Source organism: Vipera ursinii (assembly GCF_947247035.1).
Source record: "Vipera ursinii genome assembly, chromosome: 4".
In the NCBI taxonomy this organism is placed as follows: domain Eukaryota; kingdom Metazoa; phylum Chordata; class Lepidosauria; order Squamata; family Viperidae; genus Vipera; species Vipera ursinii.
In genome coordinates this window covers 58,463,728-58,486,225 of record NC_139514.1, presented here as the reverse complement: position 1 = coordinate 58,486,225, position 22,498 = coordinate 58,463,728, and the positions used below count along the sequence as shown (strand labels likewise).

General features: G+C 36.0%; 1 protein-coding gene across 2 annotated transcripts in view; it reads left to right on the top strand.

The window, feature by feature from the left end:
• USP9X (ubiquitin specific peptidase 9 X-linked) overlaps positions 1 to 22,498 on the top strand; it is a 108,938-nt gene that overhangs the window by 73,170 nt on the left and 13,270 nt on the right. For both annotated transcript variants that reach the window (XM_083362657.1, XM_083362656.1), the window contains 13 exons: positions 403 to 569; positions 2,733 to 2,841; positions 5,505 to 5,651; positions 5,836 to 5,982; positions 6,854 to 7,076; positions 7,886 to 8,103; positions 9,765 to 9,955; positions 12,078 to 12,251; positions 12,941 to 13,082; positions 13,382 to 14,132; positions 14,743 to 14,866; positions 20,549 to 20,774; positions 22,367 to 22,496. In XM_083362657.1, coding sequence (XP_083218783.1) covers positions 403 to 569; positions 2,733 to 2,841; positions 5,505 to 5,651; positions 5,836 to 5,982; positions 6,854 to 7,076; positions 7,886 to 8,103; positions 9,765 to 9,955; positions 12,078 to 12,251; positions 12,941 to 13,082; positions 13,382 to 14,132; positions 14,743 to 14,866; positions 20,549 to 20,774; positions 22,367 to 22,496 — 2,749 coding nt within the window. The remainder of the gene's footprint in view (positions 1 to 402; positions 570 to 2,732; positions 2,842 to 5,504; positions 5,652 to 5,835; positions 5,983 to 6,853; positions 7,077 to 7,885; positions 8,104 to 9,764; positions 9,956 to 12,077; positions 12,252 to 12,940; positions 13,083 to 13,381; positions 14,133 to 14,742; positions 14,867 to 20,548; positions 20,775 to 22,366; positions 22,497 to 22,498) is intronic.

The window sequence follows — 22,498 nt, the reverse complement described above, 5'->3', positions numbered from 1 at the left end:
CCAATAATTAATTAAAACCTCTTGTCTTAAAATGTTTGACTCTTGACAAAGTGCTAAAATTAGATTCAGATAATCACAAGCAGGCAGTCAGGACCAAGTGTTGTATTTACTTCCCTTCCTTGTGCAATTTTCATCAGCACCAATCCCTTGTGTGTAATTTGAATTCCTGTGAAATCTATTTCAATTCAGCATAGTTAGATTATTTTCTCAGTGTACACTTTTATCAGCTCTTCAAATCTTTAATTCCATTTTCAGATTTGATTTTAGTACACCATTAATGTTTGTTATGCTAAGTAGTATGTGTATTAAGTAGTATCCTTGGGCTTGAAGGAACAATTAAGAAAGTAATTGATCCCACTTTATCATATATGTTAGGCTGCTTATTTCTGTTTTATTTTACAGACAAATGCAGGCAATGAGCCAGATTCAGAAGATGAACAAGTTTGCTGTGAAGCACTTGAAGCGATGACCCTTTGCTTTGCTTTGATTCCAACAGCACTGGATGCACTAAGTAAAGAAAAAGCATGGCAGACATTTATCATTGATTTGTTATTGCATTGTCACAGCAAGTAAGTGATGTTAATATTTTATTTGTTTTATCAACTGCTCCCCAGTCAGTAGTATCCTTGAGGGCAGGCAGAATGACAAAAATCACATGGTGCCAATTCAGTTCCTTGTGACATCACATACACATGCAAAAGAGTGCTGTGGCGTAATGGTGATGAAAGCAAGCTCATTGGACTCTCATGGCTCTAGAAGCAATTGCAGATGATCATAGGTGATCAGTATAGTAAGTAACGTACAACTATTGGACTGTAATTTGCATTTTATTTTATTTTATTTTTATTTTATTTTTGTTTTATTACTGGGTCCTAATTCTAAAGTGTTACGATATAATTTTATTTATATGCTGCTTAGGTGGACAATCTTCCTTTCCTTATCTCTGACATTTATTGGAGTGCTATGACCTGAAACTTGATTTCCCTATCCTGATCACAAGTATTTATTACTGTCTAGTAATAAAAATCATCAGATAAACTTCTTAAGAGTAGTCTGCAAATTCAGACAGTTCTGGAGTTATGACCATAATGGAACCTACCCCTCACGGTCATAATTTGTGATAAGTCATAAAGCAGGTTGGTCACTTGACTAATCTGATTTTTACATCCTTCTTTGTGGTGGCCATTAAAGAAATCACAGTTGATAAATGAATCCATGATCACTAAAGGAACTACTGGTTTTCTATGGGCATGGTTTTGCCGAAAACTGAAATAATGCAGATTTTCAACAAAACCATTGTAAGAATTGGACATGTGACTGTGGTATGCTGCAAATGGCTGCCAAAGTGCAGTCGGAATGGGTGGGTGGGGGCCGACCATAGGAACTTGGAATCTGGGTCATAATTTCACCCAAGTAGGTCCATCGGAACTTTGAAAGTCGCTAAGCGACTGGTCATAAGTCTTATATTAAAAGTAGATTGATAAAATTTTAGGAAGCTAAATATGCATAATGTCAAAAGTCTGTAGAAATAAGTCTCAAATGTTAGGACAATTATAGCATTCCCTTCTTTCCTGAACTAAGATTATTACTCTTTGTGCAATTTCATTTGTGAACAGTAATGTAGCCCTTTGTACAGATTAATTTGGATTTTACTTTAAAAAGGAAAAAAAAACGGTGTTATTTTTATGCTGATTTGCACTTAATTCCAGATTGGCACTGTGCAGTTACATTAAGATAGCACAGAGAACAAATCTGAATATTATGAAATGCCATAGTAGTGTTGTCCTCTCGGAATAATTGTCTTCTCTCCATCAAAAGGAAAAAAAATAGCTGGAATGACTTATCCTTCTGCCCTGAATAACTAATCTGGATAGGCAAAATATCGAACATCATCAAAAGAAAATCAACACAACTGCACTAGGTTTTTTAATAGAAAGTTGTGAAATGGATTTTGATAATTGAGTGATTCATGAGTGTTGCTAGCAGTTCCTGTTTGATGTTAAGTGCTTGGATATATTAGAAACTACTATAGTCAAAAGTTGGGAGTATTTTCTAAGAGTTCAGGTTTGGGATTACTAGGATGAAGAATTAAATTGATGTCCCAAGTTTCAAAAAAAACCCCCGCTAATGTAAAACATTTGAATATTTTACATTACTATTACGTTTTATTCTGTCTTTATATAAACATGACAGTGAAAATTATTTCCATTTCTAAAAGAGAGTCCTCCAAAATTTATGAGAAAGCCTTTTCACGTATGTATGACAAACATGAGAGAAATAAAACACACATTTAATCAATTTTTATATTGGTTGCACAGCCAGCCAAAAATTTAGATTGCATTTGGCATTTTTATCCTTCCCGAGGTCCTGAGATAGGCAGGTGGTGATAGTGCTGCTGCTGCTGCTGATGGTGAAAAAGAAGAAATGGGGCTCCTGAGTATAAATAGGTGTAAACATTTGTGATAGACTTGCTTTGAACGTTTCCGTCGGTAGAAGCAGTTTTCTTTTGCCAGAAGGGAGAGGATGATTGCAGCCCCCCAAGCTCTCTTAAAAGTCTGCTCCAGAGGTTTCTCTGATGATCTAGATTGGATTTGCTGAGTATATAATGGATATAATGGATTGCACCAAGAACAAAAAAAGAGGGAGTACCAGTGGATTATTCTTTTTTATAATTTTAACAGTTTTATTTAAAATACCTGTATTAATCTCTTTTTTCTGGTTTAAATTTTTAGAATTGTTCGGCAAATGGCACAGGAGCAGTTCTTCTTAATGGCCACCCGATGTTGTATGGGACAACGACCTCTTCTTTTTTTTATAACTTTGTTATTTACTGTATTAGGGGTAAGACATTTTAAACTTGTACCATTTGGATATATATATATGTGTGTGTGTGTGTGTGTGTGTGTGTGTGTCTATAGGAAATAATACATATTTAACTTTAGTTACCATACTTCCATATTTTTTCTCAATATACTGTACATTAACAAATCAATATATAAAAAGTTTATTCAAAAAGGCAGATTTACGGGTATTTTGTAATCTGTAAATTGCCTTTTCTTCTGGAAGATGTACACAGAATGATAAACCTGTAAATGGACAGTTCTTCCATGCAAATTTGATGTTTTTTTTTATTTTAATTCCATTTATATTTATTTTATTTTTTATTTTAATCCCATTTATATCCCGCCCTTCTCCGAAGACTCAGGGCGGCTTACAATTTAAGCACAAACCAATGTGCTTAGCAATAGCCTTCATTCTATGTATATGCCTGCTTATTAGGGCTTTCACACACACCCCAAGCGGCATTATTACAAAGTCAGCTTATTGCCCCCAACAATCTGGGTCCTCATTTTACCTACCTCGGAAGGATGGAAGGCTGAGTCAACCTTGAGCCTGGTGGGATGCGAACCTGCACTAATTGCAGGCAGCTGGTGTTACTTAAGGAGGCATCAGCCCACTGCTCCACCAAGGCTCTTTAAACATGTTAACAAATGTTCATTGAAATATGCTTATAATTTTTTAATTATTATATTGTTTAAAGATGTAATATTAGTAGAACATAAGTAGAATATAAAATACAACTGCTGAAAATAAAATCCTAAAATTACTGTATTATTACTGGTGAGCATTTTGACTGCTTCGTTACGTACATGTGTATTAAAAGCTGAGGTTGTGATTTTGAGAACTGATTTACATAAATCATAGTGCTAGCTATTCTAACATTAAGTTTTCCAAGTAATTATAAACTGCCATCATCTTTTGCTCTGTTGTATTTTTAAATTTAATTCTGCTTTCCTAACACTGAACAAGCTCTGTCTAGAGCACACAGTAGAGCAAAGCATTTCTTGTACTCCAAACCTTGGTAAACTCCACCATATTTCATATGTGGTGAATGATGGCTGGGACTCAAGGAATCATAAGATATAAGGCTTGGGGAAACCTCGGAGTTACACTACCACATCCTGTCTTGTGCAGGAATCTGTTCCAGCACGCCTATCAGATGATGACCTCCTCAGATAGTTTGCTCCATCACTGAAGAGCTCTTACCCTAGGACATTTTCCTCGTGTCCAGCTGAAATCTTCATTTAATTAATATCCATTTTTTCTTGTCCTGTTCCATAAAAGAACTCTGAACAATTCTGCCCTACCTTCTACATGATGGTTGACATCATGTAATTAAAGAATTTTCATGTGAACCCACTTTTCTATAGATTAAATGTATTGAAAGACCTCAAACTCCTACAGATTGTCCTCATTTAGTGGCAAAATTGGGATCAGCAACTTGGTCATTAAGAGAAGTGATTGCTAAGTGAAACTTATGGCTTGTGATCTTCAGCTTTCCTCTGCTTTCCAGATATGCAAAAGTTGTAAATGCAAGGAATTGATCATAAAGTTACTTTTTCATCACTGTTGTACAATAGCTAAATGAGGCAGTCGCTAAGCAAGAATTACTTGTACATTTTTCCCCTCCGGGCCTCTTTTGACCTTGATTGCTCTTTTCTGGACATGCTGCAATTTGTAAATGGCCTTCATAAAATGTGATAATGTGACTTAATATTGCATAGGTCATCTGACCTAAGCAAAATAGAGAGAAACAATAGCCTAGAAGTATGATTTATTAACAATGGGGATTGTTAAAGATAAAATGTATTTTAAAACTTTTCAATTAAAAAAAACAATGCTACTTTTATCAGTGGTTATTTTACTAGTAAGTACTGCCAAAGAAGCTTGTGATCTGTTTTTCAAATAATGGTTTTACTGAGCTCTGGTTGATCGCACAGTCATAAGGAATTGGTTCCATTATTTAAAGCAATAAATCAAGATATTTCTAAGAGCATGAAATATGCTTTGAATTGGAACCTTAGGTCACATTTAGAAATTATACAACTATTTTTTTATGCATCAAGATATTCCTGAATTACATGCTAAGGAATATTTCCAAAGAGTTAGGATACATTTGAAAACTATCTAGGATATGATGGAAAGAATGTGGTAGTAGAGGGAAATTTTTGAAAATATAATATTTCTAACAGTGCAAACTGTTTCACAAGTACTTTAGAATGCAGATGCTTGTTAAGTTGTTCGTCTCTAAATCTTATTTTATGTGAAAGTTTTCTGAATTAATTGATGCATTTGGATTTTAGATTTGATGTGGAAACTCATACAAGAATTATGCTAATCCATACTACTTTATCATTGCTGCTTAGTTTCTCTTGATGGCAACAACTACCCAGTGTTTGTTTAGCTTAAAATGAACCAGGATCTCTCGCTTGTTAACTTTTATAAGCTAGACATAAATCAAGTGTGATTCATCATAATTATGTCTTATTAGGAAAAGAATAAGATTTCTATTAAGTGCTTCAGAAGTAACCATAAATTTTCATGCTGATTTAATGGAATCTTGTTTATGAGGATGTCTGAACTGAACATAGACTTTAAGAAATGTTCTGTGTTGCGACTATTAATGAAAGTATATTTTCAACTATGTTGATATTTTCTTTCAGAGTACTGCAAGAGAACGTGCTAAACGTTCAGGAGATTACTTTACTCTGTTAAGACATCTTCTAAATTATGCTTTCAATAGTAATATTAATGTGCCCAATGCTGAAGTTCTGCTTAATAATGAAATTGACTGGCTTAAAAGGATCAGGGTAAGTTTATTTTTTTCTTGTTGTTTTGTCACCACTTGTTATTTGTTTTAAATTTAAGTGTTAATTGCCCTGGATCTAAATATGTAAAATAAAATGGGATAATAATTCTAATACATTAATTGATATGTGCTTCCTTAAAAATGTTGTTTGAAAATTCATGTGTCTGAGTATTCTCCTTCCTTAGGATGAAGTGAAAAGGACAGGAGAAACAGGTGTAGAAGAAACTATTCTAGAAGGTCATCTTGGAGTTACCAAAGAATTACTGGCATTTCAAACTCCTGAAAAAAAATATCACATTGGTTGTGAAAAAGGTGGTGCTAATCTCATCAAAGTAAGTTACTGCTGTACAAAACGTTCTAAAATTATAAAGTAGCAAAGTGAAAAATACACGAATTATAATTTATAATAAATGCCAGCATATTTACAAAAACAACGATAATTTAAATTGATTGAATTTTGGAATCTTCAAAATATGTAGAAGATCTATATTTAAATCACAGCAAAGTTTCTCTTGAGAGAACAAAGGGCAAAACTTTTATCCTTGCACAAATTTTTATAAAGTTCTAAATAAAGTAAGTCATTGAATAGAGTCATTTATGTAACTCAGATAAATGTAACATGATGCATCATACATTTAAAAAAAAAAACTTCATTTCATTTTGAGCTTGCTAAAATCCTAACTGAAATATGAGTGGCACAGAAAATCTGTATCAAATTAAGGGCAAGTAAGTCCTTGCTCTCTGAAAATTAGGGCAAATCTCCCTGCCTGGAAATCCTTTATTCAAGTAACTTATTATCAGGCCTCTCAGCTGTGGCTAAATAGATTTGATAAACTGTTTATTAACACACACCCCTCTGGCATTTTTCATATATTTTTAAAAAATAATCTACAGCAGACGTGTCAAACTCGCGACGTCATGCGACGTATTGGCACTGTTTTGCCATTGCCGGCAATGGGGTGGGCGCGTCTTTTGCGTGACGCGTCTGGCCCGCAGGCCGGCAGTTTGAACCCTGATTTACCATCTTCTGAATGATTCATTGTCGTTACATAATGGAGTCATAGAATTTATGTTTTCTCGTGCTCTTGCAGGTAAATAATCCTCTCTTTTAAAAATCTAAGGCAGCGTGACACTTAAGTGATGTTTCATCTGATCTGGATAGTTCCTAAATTAATAACAGATCTTTTATTTACTATTTTTCAGGAATTAATAGATGATTTCATCTTTCCTGCATCAAATGTTTACCTGCAATACATGCGAAATGGAGAATTACCCGCTGAGCAGGCAATACCTGTCTGTAGTTCCCCAGCTACCATTAATGCTGGATTCGAGCTGTTGGTAGCCTTAGCAGTGGGCTGTGTCCGTAACCTCAAACAAATAGTAGATACTTTGACTGAAATGTATTATATAGGCACTGCGATAACTAGTACGTACTATTTCACATTTTAACATTTTTCTATGAATTTTATATTCATATACTTTCATATATTTTCATAATTTATTTGGGGAAAATGCTGGGTTGGTAGATTATTAGGCCCGTTTCTCTGAATTGTAGCCTTTGAGCATTTTAAAAATTTAGAAGATTGTTGGTGTTGAATGAGAAAGAATATATTCTGCTTCTTGCTTAAATCCAGAACCTTTTTCTTTGAGATGACTGCTAGGTGGTATAATCATATTTCTAAAAGGAGTAGATAAAGATTAAATGTGGTTAGGACTGGGCAGGTACTACATTCTTAGAGGCTTCAGTTCCAAATTGTTATTAGAGCTTCTCCAAAGACTCAGTGACTGTAGTGAATTTTGAATAATTGCAGTTGGAAAAGGAAACATCCAAGTATTGTTAGTCCCCCTGTGCTTGAGGAACCTAGAAACATTTATTTTGGGATCCTGTCCCACGTCTTTGTTCAGTTTTGGCAAACTAACACCTTTTTTTTTACAGATCTAGCAATTTCGCAAGTCATCTTAAAATAAGTTGTATATAAATTATTTAAAGGGGGCCTTACTATATAGTTTTGTGCTTTCTTTGTGGATTTTATTTTGTCTGTTTGTACTTAGGAAATAAGATGCTGAGGGATGTCATTTGTAACTTACACATTTTCATGTAAAATCCATTTCTTAAGGGAATTGTATTTGAAATAAACTTGTTTTATGAATACAGTTTTAAGAAATAGCAATTCGCCTACTAGTATATTTCAAGTTATAAGCTGTTAATGGTCTAATATATTTAATTTGTCCTAGCGTGTGAAGCACTAACAGAATGGGAATATTTGCCACCTGTTGGACCACGACCACCAAAGGGATTTGTAGGGCTTAAAAATGCTGGAGCCACTTGTTACATGAATTCCGTCATTCAGCAACTATATATGATTCCTGCCATCAGGAATGGAATTCTTGCAATTGATGGAACAGGGAGTGATGTAGATGATGACATGTCTGGAGATGAGAAACAAGATGAGGTAATAACTGCGTTTTGCTTAATATATGATACTGCATCCAATTGTGCTTTTTAACTACCAACAATTTTAAAAAGCATAGAAGCCACATTCTGTGCTTTTATGCTAGTTCTTAGTAATATCAGCAATTTTAAAAGCAGATATCCTTCTATGTTACACGTTTGATGTTTTCTCGCTTTCTCAAATGCATTAAATGTGGCCTACCTTTTAAAATTCTTAATTCATTACGCTCAAATCATTTATCTGCTCTTTAAAATACTTTCAATATTCTTTCTTTACCAAATAGTGACTTAAAATTTGACATCTTGAATGATATATATATATATATATATATATATATATATATATATATATATATATATATATATATATATATATTTCCTGAATTGAAAACTACATTAGTGTTTCAAAATACAGTGTAAGATATTGAAGTGGCACTCAATATAGTAAGGATACAACACACTTATGGATGTAAATCTGATTATAAAAAAAGATAAAAAGGGAACGATATTGAAGATGATGGAGGAGCATGATTTTGGTCATGGAAAAATATAATGACATAATTAAGAGAATGTACAGTGATGAGCTATGAACCTTCGCCATACCCCTCCCACGCTTTTGCTTGAAAGGAGAAGAGAAGTTTAATTACAGTTTGTGGCAAACTCTCCTTACCTTTCTAGCCAGTCAACTGTTTGATCTTGATTTTAGGGATCAATATTTTAACAAATAATACTTTAGTGAATGAGTCTGAAGTACTTCTCACTGTATTCTGATCTGTCATTCTGTCTGAGATGGTTATGTCTACAAAAAAGCATATGTTGGCTATTTGCAAATTGCAGTAGTAGAGCTGTTACACAGGACAATTTAAGTAAAGTGCTAACGTAGTTGGATTATGGTCCAACAGGTTTAGAAATCGGGAAACTGCGGCTTTCCTTAGACATGAAAACTGAGCTGGATGACTTTGGGGCATTCACTCACTCTCAACACAACCCACTACACAGGATTATCATTGTGGGGGAAATAGGAGAGAGGCGTACTATTTATATTCCCGATCCTGAATTGACCAAATGTATATTTAAAAAATATAGGGACACGGTGGCTCAGTGGGTTAGGACGCTGAGCTTGTCAATTAGAAGGTCAGCAGTTTGGCAGGTCGAATCCCGAGTGCCGTGTAACAGAGTGAGCGCCTGTTACTCGTCCCAGCTTCTGCCAACCTAGCAATTCGAAAGCATGCAAAAAATGCAAGTAGAAAAATAGGGACCACTATGGTGGGAAGGTAACAGCGTTCCGTGTGCCTTTGGCATCTAGTCATGCCGGCCACATGACCACGGAGACGTCCTCGGACAAGCGCTGGCTCTTCGGCTTTGAAACAGAGATGAGCACCGGCCCCTAGAATCGGAAACGACTAGCACGCATGTGCGGGGGAACCTTTACCTTTTATATTTAAAAAATGGGGTTAGGGTCCATTCATGTGATTGACAAGCAAACACCTCTGCAAGGAATGCAAAAATTGTTTTGGCATTCCCTTCATACCAGAAGAGGCAGTTATCCCTAGAGCATCAGCTCCATCATCCTGTGACAAAAGGGTAGTTCATTATAAGTCCAGCTACCAAACTCTACTTAGCAATTGTCTTCATGTATACATGTATGATTCTTTTTTTAAGACCAATGTTGACCCACGAGATGAAGTATTTGGCTATCCCCATCCATATGAAGATAAACCAACTTCAAGTAAAACAGAAGACAGAAAAGAGTACAACATAGGTGTATTAAGACATCTGCAGGTCATATTTGGCCACTTAGCAGCTTCTAGATTACAGTACTACGTGCCAAGAGGATTTTGGAAACAGTTCAGGTAAATGGGAAATTAATTTTTGTTAAAATGTCTTCTGTAATATGTTATAAGCAGCATGCACTCATTAATTTAATTATATTTCTGAATTGATAATAGTTTTATGTGAACCTTCTATGTAGAAAGCAAGCTAAAATTGCTCAAAGAAAAAAATTGCTGGGTAGTTTAGAGAAAATCTTGGTGTGTAGGTTGTTGATACAACCAAATGCAAACTAAAGCTTTAAATTCATGCGGGCTCCATCATAGTAGGAAGATCCTTGAGTGTGAAGTGAAGTTTTTGCATATAAGTTTAATGGAAAGCACAAAACATGAATGTTAACAATATTTTTGCCCCTTGAACTTCCTAACTGTGGCTGAATTCCTGTCTTTTTTACCTGTTCATGGGGAAACAATTAGCCAAGTGGGGAGTCTATACAGGCTAACAGACATGGAGTTTTTATTGTTAATTCTGGCAGTTACCTTGGTGTTAGCAATTTTTCAGATTGAATTTAGAATACAAGGGATACATTGTTTCCATTTAATCCAGGTTTTTATTTTACAGTTAAATCAGTCTTGTCAAATATACAATAAAGAAAATAGGTTGCAAATAAAAATAAAAATGAGAGCAATGTAGATCAAACCAATAATAATTGATTTACCTAAAACTACTGTTTGAAAAATATCACTGGTATTATTCTCAATTATAATTTCCTTGAAAAGATTCAATCTTACATTCAAGGATAAAAGATACCTGAGCTGTATATTTATTTGTTTGTTTGTCTGTCTGTCTATCTATCTATCCAATTTATATGGCTGCCCATCTCGGTGAATGATCCTTGGTGGCAAACAGAATTAAAATAGAATAGAAACAATAACAAACATTATAAAAATTCAAGAAACAACAAACCAAATCACTAACATAACCAAGAAACATATCCCCTGCCTGGGGATATAACCACATCTGTAGGGCCTTACAAAAGGCCAGCAGGGCTGGGGTCGTCCTAGTCCACAGAGGGAGAATGGTCCACTGCACTAACAGCAGAAAAGGCATGTCTTTTAGGCCCTGCCAACTGCCATTTTGGGGGCAACTTGAGACATGCCCATCCTGCCTGACTGGGTCAGATGAGTAGAAACAAGCCCTGAAGTAACCTGGCCTTAAGCCATGAAGACTTTAAAGGTGACAACCAGCACCTTGAATTGTACCCAGAAGCACGCTGGCAACCAATGCAGGTCACAGAATAGCGATGTCACGTGCAGAGTCACCAGCATCATTTACTACATGGACGTAATCCAGATGAGAAGTCACTTTACCTATTTGAACATAATTACCTCACTAGATACACCCTTCTAAGGGTATCAAATAAGAAATGAGCAAATTCATGCCAGGCATTATAGTGAAAGACACCACCGTTTTTTAGCTGATCTTAATTTTCCTCTTTTGAAATATTTAAAAACAGGTAGCTATAGAAATAGGAATGGAGTTCTCACAATATCCATCTCCTGTTCTGGAGATATTTTTTTAAAAATTTTAATCCCATTTATATCCCACCCTTCTCTGAAGACTCAGAGCGGCTTACAATCTAAGCACTTAGCAATAGCCTTCATTCTATGTATATGCCTGCTTATTAGGGCTTTCGCCCCCCCCCCAAGCGGCATTATTACAAAGTCAACTTATTGCCCCCAACAATCTGGGTCCTCATTTTACCTACCTCAGAAGGATGGAAGGCTGAGTCAACCTTGAGCCTGGTGGGATGCGAACCTGCACTAATTGCAGGCAGCTGGTGTTACTTGAGGCATTAGCCCACTGCTCCACCAAGGCTAGACATGTCTAGAAATGTTAGCCTTTGACATCTAGGGTGGACACAATGGCATTTTTCTTGGGGGGGGGGAAAGGATGAAGTCAAGGAGCGCCACTGAGTCTTATCTCATTAATTATTTTAAGGACCACATAATCCCATAAATGAAGAGGTTGATTTGGGTGGTGACAGTAATTTAGTCCTCTTTGAAAATAAATCAGTATATAATTTGAAGATTGTTGTATACTTGTAACATGCATCTTTTAAAGTTGAGATAAACAATTATATTTACTTCTATGTAATGTTATTTGCCCCAAATTTGATTTTATTAAAAAAATCTCTTATTTTAGACTCTGGGGTGAACCTGTAAATCTGCGAGAACAACACGATGCTTTAGAATTTTTTAACTCTCTGGTGGATAGTCTAGATGAAGCTTTAAAAGCCTTAGGTCATCCAGCAATGTTAAGTAAAGTTTTGGGAGGATCCTTTGCCGATCAGAAAATCTGTCAAGGTTGCCCTCATAGGTATGTGTTTAGTTATCTAATAGGACATTGTATATTATTGTATAAAATATGTGCACTTCTTGTAATTAGCATGCTAAATTATTTGAAAACTGGTGATGTACAAATATTTCACACTGTAGCTTTAATAAAAATAATAGAATCTTTTAATTCCTTGAATTTACTTTTTCATGTGAGTTCTATATTGCTAAACAATTGAGGGTTAGTCCATATCCAGTGGTTGATTTTTGTTGATACTTGTTCATGCATCTTATGCTGCAATATAGACAGGAAGCCTTTATAGCTATCCTTGTTTGCCAGTGATAAACCATATTGAAAAGCCACATGTACAGTAATAGTTTGAGCTTCCTGTTTCTAATTAAAAATCAAAATGGAAGCTTATTGTTGTCCTATTTTGTATCAGCTTGGGTTTATTTGTTCTTCCGTATTCATTTGTTAGTAAATGTTACCTTTTTTCAACTTTTATTAATCTTTCTATATAAAGAAAATAACTATGCAATGTTGCCATTTATCCAGTGGGCAGCTTTTGATTTATAATTGCAGTTGTCCAGTCTAAGTTATTCTACCTAGGTTTATATTTTAAGTTTTCAGTATATGTTTTACTATATTCATAAAATTACATTGCTTAATAATAAAAGATACTTATTTAATAATTCATTTAGCAAAATTACATTATTTTGCTATCTTTACAGGTACGAATGTGAAGAATCTTTTACAACACTGAATGTAGATATTAGAAATCATCAAAATCTACTTGACTCTTTGGAACAATATGTCAAAGGAGACTTACTGGAAGGTGCAAATGCATATCACTGTGAAAAATGCAACAAGAAGGTAATTTCGCCATGTCTTGAGAATAATGCTCTAAATCTGTTTTAATTCAGCAGCAGCTGACAATTTAGATGTTTAGTTTGTAAGAGAATTGAGAGCTCCTATTCATCATATTTTAGTCAAAAATTAAGAATATGATGCCAAGATCCCCAGGGCCACCACTTCCTTAATCATGTTGTTTAAAATGTGTTTATCTGAGCAGAGGGTTGTTTATAGCAGTTTGGTCAAGAAAAATGACTATAATTTTACTTAGAATATGTTTTTTTTTGGTAATTCACAGAAATAACTGTTTTATTTCCTAGGTTGATACAGTGAAACGTTTGCTAATTAAAAAACTGCCTCCAGTTCTTGCCATCCAGCTAAAACGATTTGACTATGACTGGGAAAGGGAATGTGCAATCAAGTTCAATGATTATTTCGAGTTTCCACGTGAGTTGGATATGGAACCTTATACTGTGGCAGGAGTAGCTAAGTTAGAAGGGGATGATGTAAATCCTGAAAACCAACTAATACAGAATGAACAGTCAGAAAATGAACATTCTGGAAGTACAAAATACAGACTAGTGGGTGTATTGGTGCACAGTGGTCAAGCCAGTGGTGGACATTATTACTCTTACATTATTCAAAGAAATGGAGGAGACGGTGAGAAAAACAGATGGTATAAATTTGATGATGGCGATGTAACTGAATGCAAAATGGATGATGATGAAGAAATGAAAAATCAGTGTTTTGGTGGAGAATACATGGGAGAAGTATTTGATCATATGATGAAACGGATGTCCTACAGACGTCAGAAGAGGTGGTGGAATGCTTACATTCTTTTTTATGAACGTATGGACACAGTAGAAAAAGACAATGAACTTATAAAATATATTTCAGAACTTGCAATGACCACTAAACCCCATCAAATTAAAATGCCATCTGCAATTGAGCGGAGTGTACGAAAGCAAAATGTACAGTTCATGCATAACCGAATGCAGTACAGCCTGGAATATTTCCAGTTTGTAAAAAAATTACTGACATGTAACAGTGTCTACCTAAATCCCCCTCCAGGTAAGTTTTTGGATATTCCTAATGAAAATTAATTACATAGTTATATAAAAATAGAAAGTATTTAACGTTTTTCAGATCCCTGGATTTCATTTATAATATTTTCAGTATATCTTACCATTTCCTTGAGATTAATGTTAAAATGTTTACTAAATTTATGTTCAATACACTGTTGACATCTTTCTTTTGATCATTATCTTCCATGTTCATCTTGGAAGACAAAAAGCTAAATAAGATGCTTTAATTGTTCTTAGAGAGCCGGTTAAGTATAGTAGTTGAGGCATCAAACTAGAAGCCAGAATACTGAGTTCTAGTCACATTTTATGCACAAAGCCAGTGGGGTAACCTTGGGCCAATCACTCTCATCCTAGGAATGAACCAGTGGCAAACCTCTTCTGAAAAACCTTGCCAGGAAAACTGCAGGGACTAATTTGGTAGTGATCAGGAGTCAAAACTGACTCAAATACATGCACAAAGTATATATAGATATCAGGCAGTCTTGCTGAAAAAAATCTTGAAGTTGGATTGATTTAAGAAGAATTTTGAGTCAGGCTGACTTTTTAGATTTCAATACTTAAGAACTCAGTTACAACATTCTAAATTTTCTTTTTAGGACAAGATCATCTACTTCCTGAAGCAGAAGAAATTACAATGATAAGTGTTCAGCTTGCTGCTAGATTTCTGTTTACCACAGGATTTCACACAAAGAAAATAGTTCGTGGGCCTGCCAGTGACTGGTAAATTTTGACTTTTTAAGAGCATTCATTGGTCGTCGTTGTTGTTGTTAGCTGTGAAGTTGTGTCCGACCCATCGCGACCCCATGGACAAGGTTCCTCCAGGCCTTCCTGTCCTCTACCATCTTCTGGAGTCCATTTAAGCTCACGCCTACGGCTTCAGTGACTCCATCCAGACACCTTATTCTCTGTCGTCCCCTTCTTCTATTGCCCTCAACCTTTCCCAGCATTAGGCTCTTCTCCAGTGAGTCCTTCCTTCACATTAGATGGCCAAAGTATTTGAGTTTTAGCTTCAGGATCTGGCCTTCTAAAGAGCAGTCAGGGTTGATCTCTAGGATTGACCGGTTTGATCGCCTTGCAGTCCAAGGGACTCGCAGGAGTCTTCTCCAGCACCATAGTTCAAAGGCCAATAGTTCATTGGTCATACCTTCAGTGTTTTAATGTAGTTCTCGTATGACAGTATTTTAATACCTTATCAGTTAATACCATTTCAGTGCAAGGAAGAAGACAATGACAAATCACTTCTGGAAAACTTTATCAGGAAAACTGCAGGGACTTCTCGTGTCCAGAATCAGACGTGATTGAAAAGAAGGGAAAAAATGGAGAGTAAAATAAAAAAACATAGGGTTAATATATATTTTTTCTAATAGTACATAATAAGGATTTTTTTTCTATCCTTCTTTCCAGAACCTTAGTATTCAACTTTGTTTTCCCATTAGCCCTGTCACTTAGATCAGACTGAGATACACTGATAGGCTTTGAATTACCTAGTAGCTTTTATGGCTAATTGCAATAAGAGCATGAATATTTTTGTTCATCTGTCAGGTGTGTGTTCCGCAACATAGACCAACAGTTTCTAGAGATAGAGCATGTGCTTGAGATGCCTCTTCCTGAGTGGCTAGAACATGTGCTATTTACATATGTCTAGTCATGAGATAAATGCTCTTCTTCTCTTTAATTTGAACTACTGGCTAGTCAGTTGCATATGCTAACTCAGGTTCCCTTGTTAAAGGGCATGTTTCTCAGCATTTGCAGAGAGCTAAAATCATAGCACGTAACTGAATAACAACTGCCATTCAAAAAGAAAAATATTCATAATATAGTTTCCTTGGATGCACAGTATAATTGCACCCATCTGTCACCAAACACGAATACATTTTCATTACATTTGAAGTAAAAGATAGAGAAATAGAATGAGGTTTTTCTTTTCTATAAATTATATCTTGAGAAGAGAGGATTTCCCTTGTCACTTTACACATAGAAATTCATTATGGTAATAGGGCAGGTGAGAAACGGATACTTCCACAGTTTTTAAAGAACTTTTGTATACATCTCTCACCATTTGCCTTAATGGGTAAAAGGCTCATAAATACAGAATGATGAAGCAGTCTCCAATATCCCTTAAAGCAGGGGCCACGAATCCACAGTCCGGTATTGGGCCGTGGCCCATTGGGAACTGGGCAGCACAAGTGGCAAACGCGTGAGCACATGAAGCTCCATTTGTGCACGGGCACACAAAACCATCCCCTCCTCCCTCCCCCCCCCACCGCTGGTCCGCAGAGCCGGAAAGGTTGGGGACTGCTGCCTTGGAAGCATCTGGCACTGATCTCAGGATGATGGCTTTATCAGCACATTATATCTCATTTGTTCTGTGGCACACACTGACAAGTCCTTGTACATCTGCATAGCACCATTTGGTGTCAATATACTTTACTCTTGAATTAATCTTTTTTGTTTTCATGAAGGCTATCCAGTGTATTTTTCTCAAGCGTTTCTAGACATTTGGGTTCAGTAATAACAAAGTCGTCTAGCAATTTGTAAACAATGTGCTTTGGCAATTAGTTTTACTACCTGAAATGTACTCAGGCTTGGTGAAGGACAGTGACACAATGCTTTACTCATTGCTGGCCCACCCGACTACTTCACCACCATAGAGGAAAAAATATTTTGTAGTCAACTCTATCATCAGCCCAGTCCTTGTGCATGTATACAATTAATTTAACGTTGTATGCATATATGTAATTAGTTCAACAGTGCCCTTGAGATATATATGTCCAGACTCTAGAGTCATTTCCCATGGCATGGCATATCTGTCTGTCTGCCTGTCTTGCCTGCCCGTCTGTCCGTCCATCCTTCCATCCATCCATCCATTATCATGTGAAAAACGAAGTACATCTCTTTGAGTTGTATGGTTTTATGTATTAGGAGATAATAAAAATCATCTGGGCCTTAGTGCTTCTTAAAAGTAGGTAAATATAACCTTATATGAACAATAACACATGACATATTACACAATGTCATCACTTGTTTTTCAAAAAGAAACCAAAATGGAAAAGCCATATGTGAAAAACTAAGCACATAGGGAATAAGGAGACTAAGTAGCAGCCAGGTGCTGCTAATCTAGTGTCCTTGATCAATTGATCATCAGCAAATGTGACTAAAAGCCAAAGTTTTAGGAGTTTGGTGGTCTGCAGCTTTGAAGTGTGCTAACACAATGCCAAAGAGGAAAGACAACAGCAATGATCTTAGAGAAGCAATTGTTGCTGTCCATCAATTGGGGGAGGGTTATAAGACCATTTCTAAACAATTGCTATCCATCATTCTACCATGAGAAAGATTATTGACAAGTGGAAAACACTCAAGACAGTTGCCAATCTTCCCAGGAATGCATATCCCAACCTCAGTTAGCATATTAAACGTTGAAGTTCATGAGAGTACAATTAGAAAAAGACTGAACAAGTATGGTTCGTTGGAAGGATGGCCAGGAGCAAGCCTCTTATCTCTAAAACAAACATCGCAGCATGGCTTAAATTTGCAAAGTTGCATCTGAACAAATCACAAAACTTCTGGAATTTTGTCCTTTGGACAGACGAGACCAACTTGGAAATGTTTGGCTCTCGTGCTGAATGCCATGTTTGGCAAAAACCAAATACAGCTTATCAGCACAGACGTCTCGTATCAACCATCTACAACAGAATGGCTGAAAAAGAAAAGAATCAAGGTGTTGCAATGGCCCAGTCAAAGTCCAGACCTCAACCTAATTGAAATGCTGTGATGGGACCTCAGGAGAGCTGTGCATAAACAAAAACGCACTCAGGAAACTATTACTTCAAGTTGTTGCTGCTAAAGGTGATTCTACAAGCTTTTGAGTCATAAGGTGTACTTAGTTTTTCACACATTGCTTCTCTATTTTGGCTTTCTTTTACAAAGTAAATGATGACATGGTGTAATATGTCATGAGTTGTTGTTCACTGAAGTTGTATTTACCTATTCCATCTTGCCTAAGTGACTCTGGGTGGTTTACAATAAAAACAATTTCTGCATTGATTCCCACAGCTTTGTCAAATCTTTATTCCTTTTCCTATGGCAGGGGAGTTTCACAAATTGTTAGGTGTCAGAATCTATCTCTTCTTTTCCTACTACATTTCATTTCTGGGCTTCGTGAATTGGCAGCTTTGGAGCATTCTCCCTCTGTCAGTTTCACCCATTTCCTCTTGGCTATGAATGAAAGCTTGCTTCTCTGTGAGTGCTTTTAACAGTGGGAATGCTTTGCTCCGCGAGCTGCATTGGTTGCCAGTTGTCTTCCGGGTGAGGTTCAAGGTGTTGGTTATGACCTACAAAGCTCTCCATGGCATGGGTCCAGAATACCTTGGGGAGCACCTGCAGCCGGCGTCAACTTCCCTCCGCCCAGTACGATCCCACAGAGAGGGCCTCCTCAGGGTGCCGCCGGTCAAAGAATGCTGACTGGTGGCCCCCAGGGGGAGAGCATTCTCTGTGGGTGCACCGGATTTATGGAACCATCTTCCGGTAGAGCTCCGGATGGCGCCCGATCTCCGCTCCTTCCGGCGCGACCTTAAAACCTATCTTTTTAAACAAGCGGGCCTGGCCTGATGGGACGGGGTGGGATTTTATTATTACTTCAATTTTAAATCTGTATTATTTATGGGCATTGTTTAATTATGTTTTAATAATTTTAATTTTTGTATCCTATTTTTATGTATTGCCCTGTTCACTGCCCTGAGTCTCTTGAGAGAAGGGCGGTATATAAATTAAATAAATAAATAAATAAATAAATATTACTTTTATCTGCCATAACCTGAATAAATTGGAAAAGAACATGATTTCTATTTGTCAGTTCTCCTATCTGACCATTGTTCAATTATATATTTCTAAATTATCTAGTTCTATGTCTCTATATGTACTTCTCCCTGCATCTGAAAAATTGTATTATTCTTTTTAATGTTAACCCTATTTCTATTACTATCTGTTTTATTTGTATTTGACTGATTTAAAATTGGCTGTGAAATAGCTCCCCTACATATTTTTCATGCAGCCTGTATCAACCAGTATATACACATCCAGCAAAGAAAATTCTTTTTGTTAATCCACTTGTAAAGGAACAGGTTTCTCATTAATAATCCCATTTATGTTTAAATAATCCAATATCTGTCTATTCATAAATTCTCATCCATTATCATAATATGAAATCTGTGCTTTGTTCCAAATTTGTTTTCTACATAAACCACAAATAGTTTGAGTCTGCTGAACTTGTTACATTTGTGGCTTATCAGATACAAACAATAAGATGATTCATTAAAATACTATGTTTTATTTTTTTTAAAAAAAACTGGATCATAATTATAATGAAAGTTGACTGCAGAGTATAGACTTAACCCACCTGTCAGTGAATGCTGAGAGACATTTATTACATTTGAAGTAAAAGATAAATTAAGCAATATATTGAATAAGGAAGCTGTACTTCCATCTAAACAACATTGAGAGAAAGCATACAAAGAATTTCCTTTATCACTTAAACCAGGGGTGTTAAACTGCCAGCCCAGGGGCCAGATGCATCACGCCAAAACCGCATCCACCCCATTGCTGGCAATGGGGAAAAAGTCGCGATACATCGTGACACGTCAAATGATGTCGCAAGTTTGACACCTGTGACTTAAACCTAGAGACTCATTTTATTAACAAGCCAGATGAGACCAACACTGAATGACAGTGTATAAAGAATCTTTCCCTTATCTGTCTCTTACCATTTGCTGTAGTGGTTCATAGATGTAAAAAAAACACCAAAATTAAACCCCAACCTAATATTTTAATTGCCATATGTTTCCAGCAGTATGTAGCCAAAGCTTTGTAACAATTAACAAAGTTAGTAAGAAGAATTTGCCATCAACAATTGACATGATCAGCAACTTGAATTTTATCTGCTTCAAAATAAACTGCCTCTCGTTTGAACAGCTGTAACTGGTGATAACCAGCTTTTTTAACTATAAAAAAATTGTAATGTGGCTCTTTTGAATTTGGTTCTAACCAGGCCATCAGAGGTTCTGGTTTTGATTTCTTAAACAGAACACTAACCACAATTAATGCAAGCCAGAGTTTGAAGATGCTTAAGAAAATTCATTAAGTAGGAATTCTGGTTATTGTTAAACATACTGTAGTTAGCAAAGTGAATGTAACAAGGAAACAGGAAAGGAGCAGAGGAAGTTTGAAGGATTTTAGGAAAAGGAGCGGAAAATCTCTGATGGTTCAATCTTTCTATAATATTAATGCTATATCCTTGTATATTTAGTATTCCTTAATAATGTTGATTACTTTTTACTATTAGCAACTGTATTTCATATGTATAGTTCAATATTCTGGAAATGTGATACCTTTTAAATATTTTTTCAGGTATGATGCTTTGTGCATTCTTCTTCGTCACAGCAAGAATGTTCGCTTTTGGTTTGCACACAATGTACTTTTCAATGTTTCAAATCGCTTCTCTGAATATCTCTTGGAATGCCCCAGTGCTGAAGTAAGAGGAGCATTTGCAAAATTGATAGTATTTATTGCACACTTTTCATTACAAGATGGACCATGTCCTTCTCCTTTTGCTTCACCTGGACCTTCTAGTCAGGTATGCAACCAAAATGCAATATGGAAAAACTAGTTTGTATAGCATAGTATAATAATAACCTGCTTTTATATAAGCCATCCTAGTTGGTTAACTGGTTATGAATTCATGTTGCACTCTGTGCAGTGCCTTATATAGGTGGTCCTCAACTTACAACTGTTCATTTAGTGACCATTCAAAGTTACAGTGGCACAGTGGTACAGTGACTTATGGCCGCTTTTCACTTACAGCTGTTGTAGCATCCGTGATCAAAATTCAGATGCTTGGCAACTAACTCATATTTGACGGTTGAAGTGTCCCGGGACTCACATGATCCCCTTTTGCGACCTTGTGATGAGCAAAGTCAATGGGGAAGCCAGATTCACTTAACCTTATTACTAACTTACCAGCTGCAGGGATTCACTTATCAACTGTGACAAGAAAGGTTGTAAAGTGGGGCAAAATTCACTTTAAAAAATGTCTTGCTTAGCAACAGAAATTTTGGGCTCAATTGTGGTTGTAAGTCAAGAATTACCTGTATTACCTTCCTGAATATTACTGGTGAGGGACACCTGCTTCATGTCTAGTTCGTTTAGCTTGGAGAGGAAGGGATAATCACTTGCGTTGTGGGGAAAACAAGGCAGGACTATTACAGATAGTCTTCGACTTGCGACCAATCATTTAGTGACTGTCCAAAGTTACAAAGGCACTGAAAAAAACGACTTTATATTTTTCACATTTATGACCGTTGCATTATCTCCATGGTCACATGATCAGAATTTGGACACTTGGCATTGGAATATATTTATCACACTTGCACTGTCCCGGGTCATGTGATCACCTTTTGTAACCTTCCCAGCCAAGCTCCCAACAAGCAAAGTCAATGTGGGGGGCAGGCAGCGAAATATATTTAATGAACACACAATTTACTTAATAACTGCAGTGATTTGCTTAACAACTTGGCCAAAAGGTCATAAAATGGAGCAAAACTCACTTAACAGCTCTGTTTAGCATGGAAATTTTGGGCTCAATTGTGGTCGTACATCAAGGACTATCTATAGGTAGGTTGACTGCCTTGAGTTGACCAAATATACAAATATATATTTGATTTGTATTTATCTTCTGTTCATTTACTTTCCATTCTGTTAAATGATAAAACTATTAACACTTCAATTTCTGAAAGCATTCTTAATTTATAATATTTTTGCACAACTGCCTAACACCTTTGTACAGTACGATAGATAGATAGATAAATATATAGATTTAAAGGTGAGATGTTATTATCATTATTGTGGTTAGTTGTGCAGTTAGCCAGATGTTTAGACTGAATTTGGCATTTTCTCCAACTGTCAAAACTTTGCTAAGGACCAGGGATAATCAGAAGTTGTTTGATTATGGTTCGTCAGACAATTATTATTTCTCTACATTAACTGCATACAGTGCACACATTACACTAGATATTCACAGCACTATAAAATAGTTAATATTCACTTTCATTTCATTCTGATTTGAGATTTGTTCCTAGTCCAGTTGGTTCCTTAAAAAGATTTAATAAGACTGTAATTTATGTTCTAGTACTATTATCCTATAAATAAAAAATTGCCTCATTTTTATAGGCATATGACAATTTAAGTTTGAGTGACCATTTGTTAAGAGCTGTGCTGAATCTTCTTAGAAGGGAAGTGTCTGAGCATGGACGTCATTTGCAGCAATATTTCAACTTGTTCGTGATGTATGCCAACTTAGGT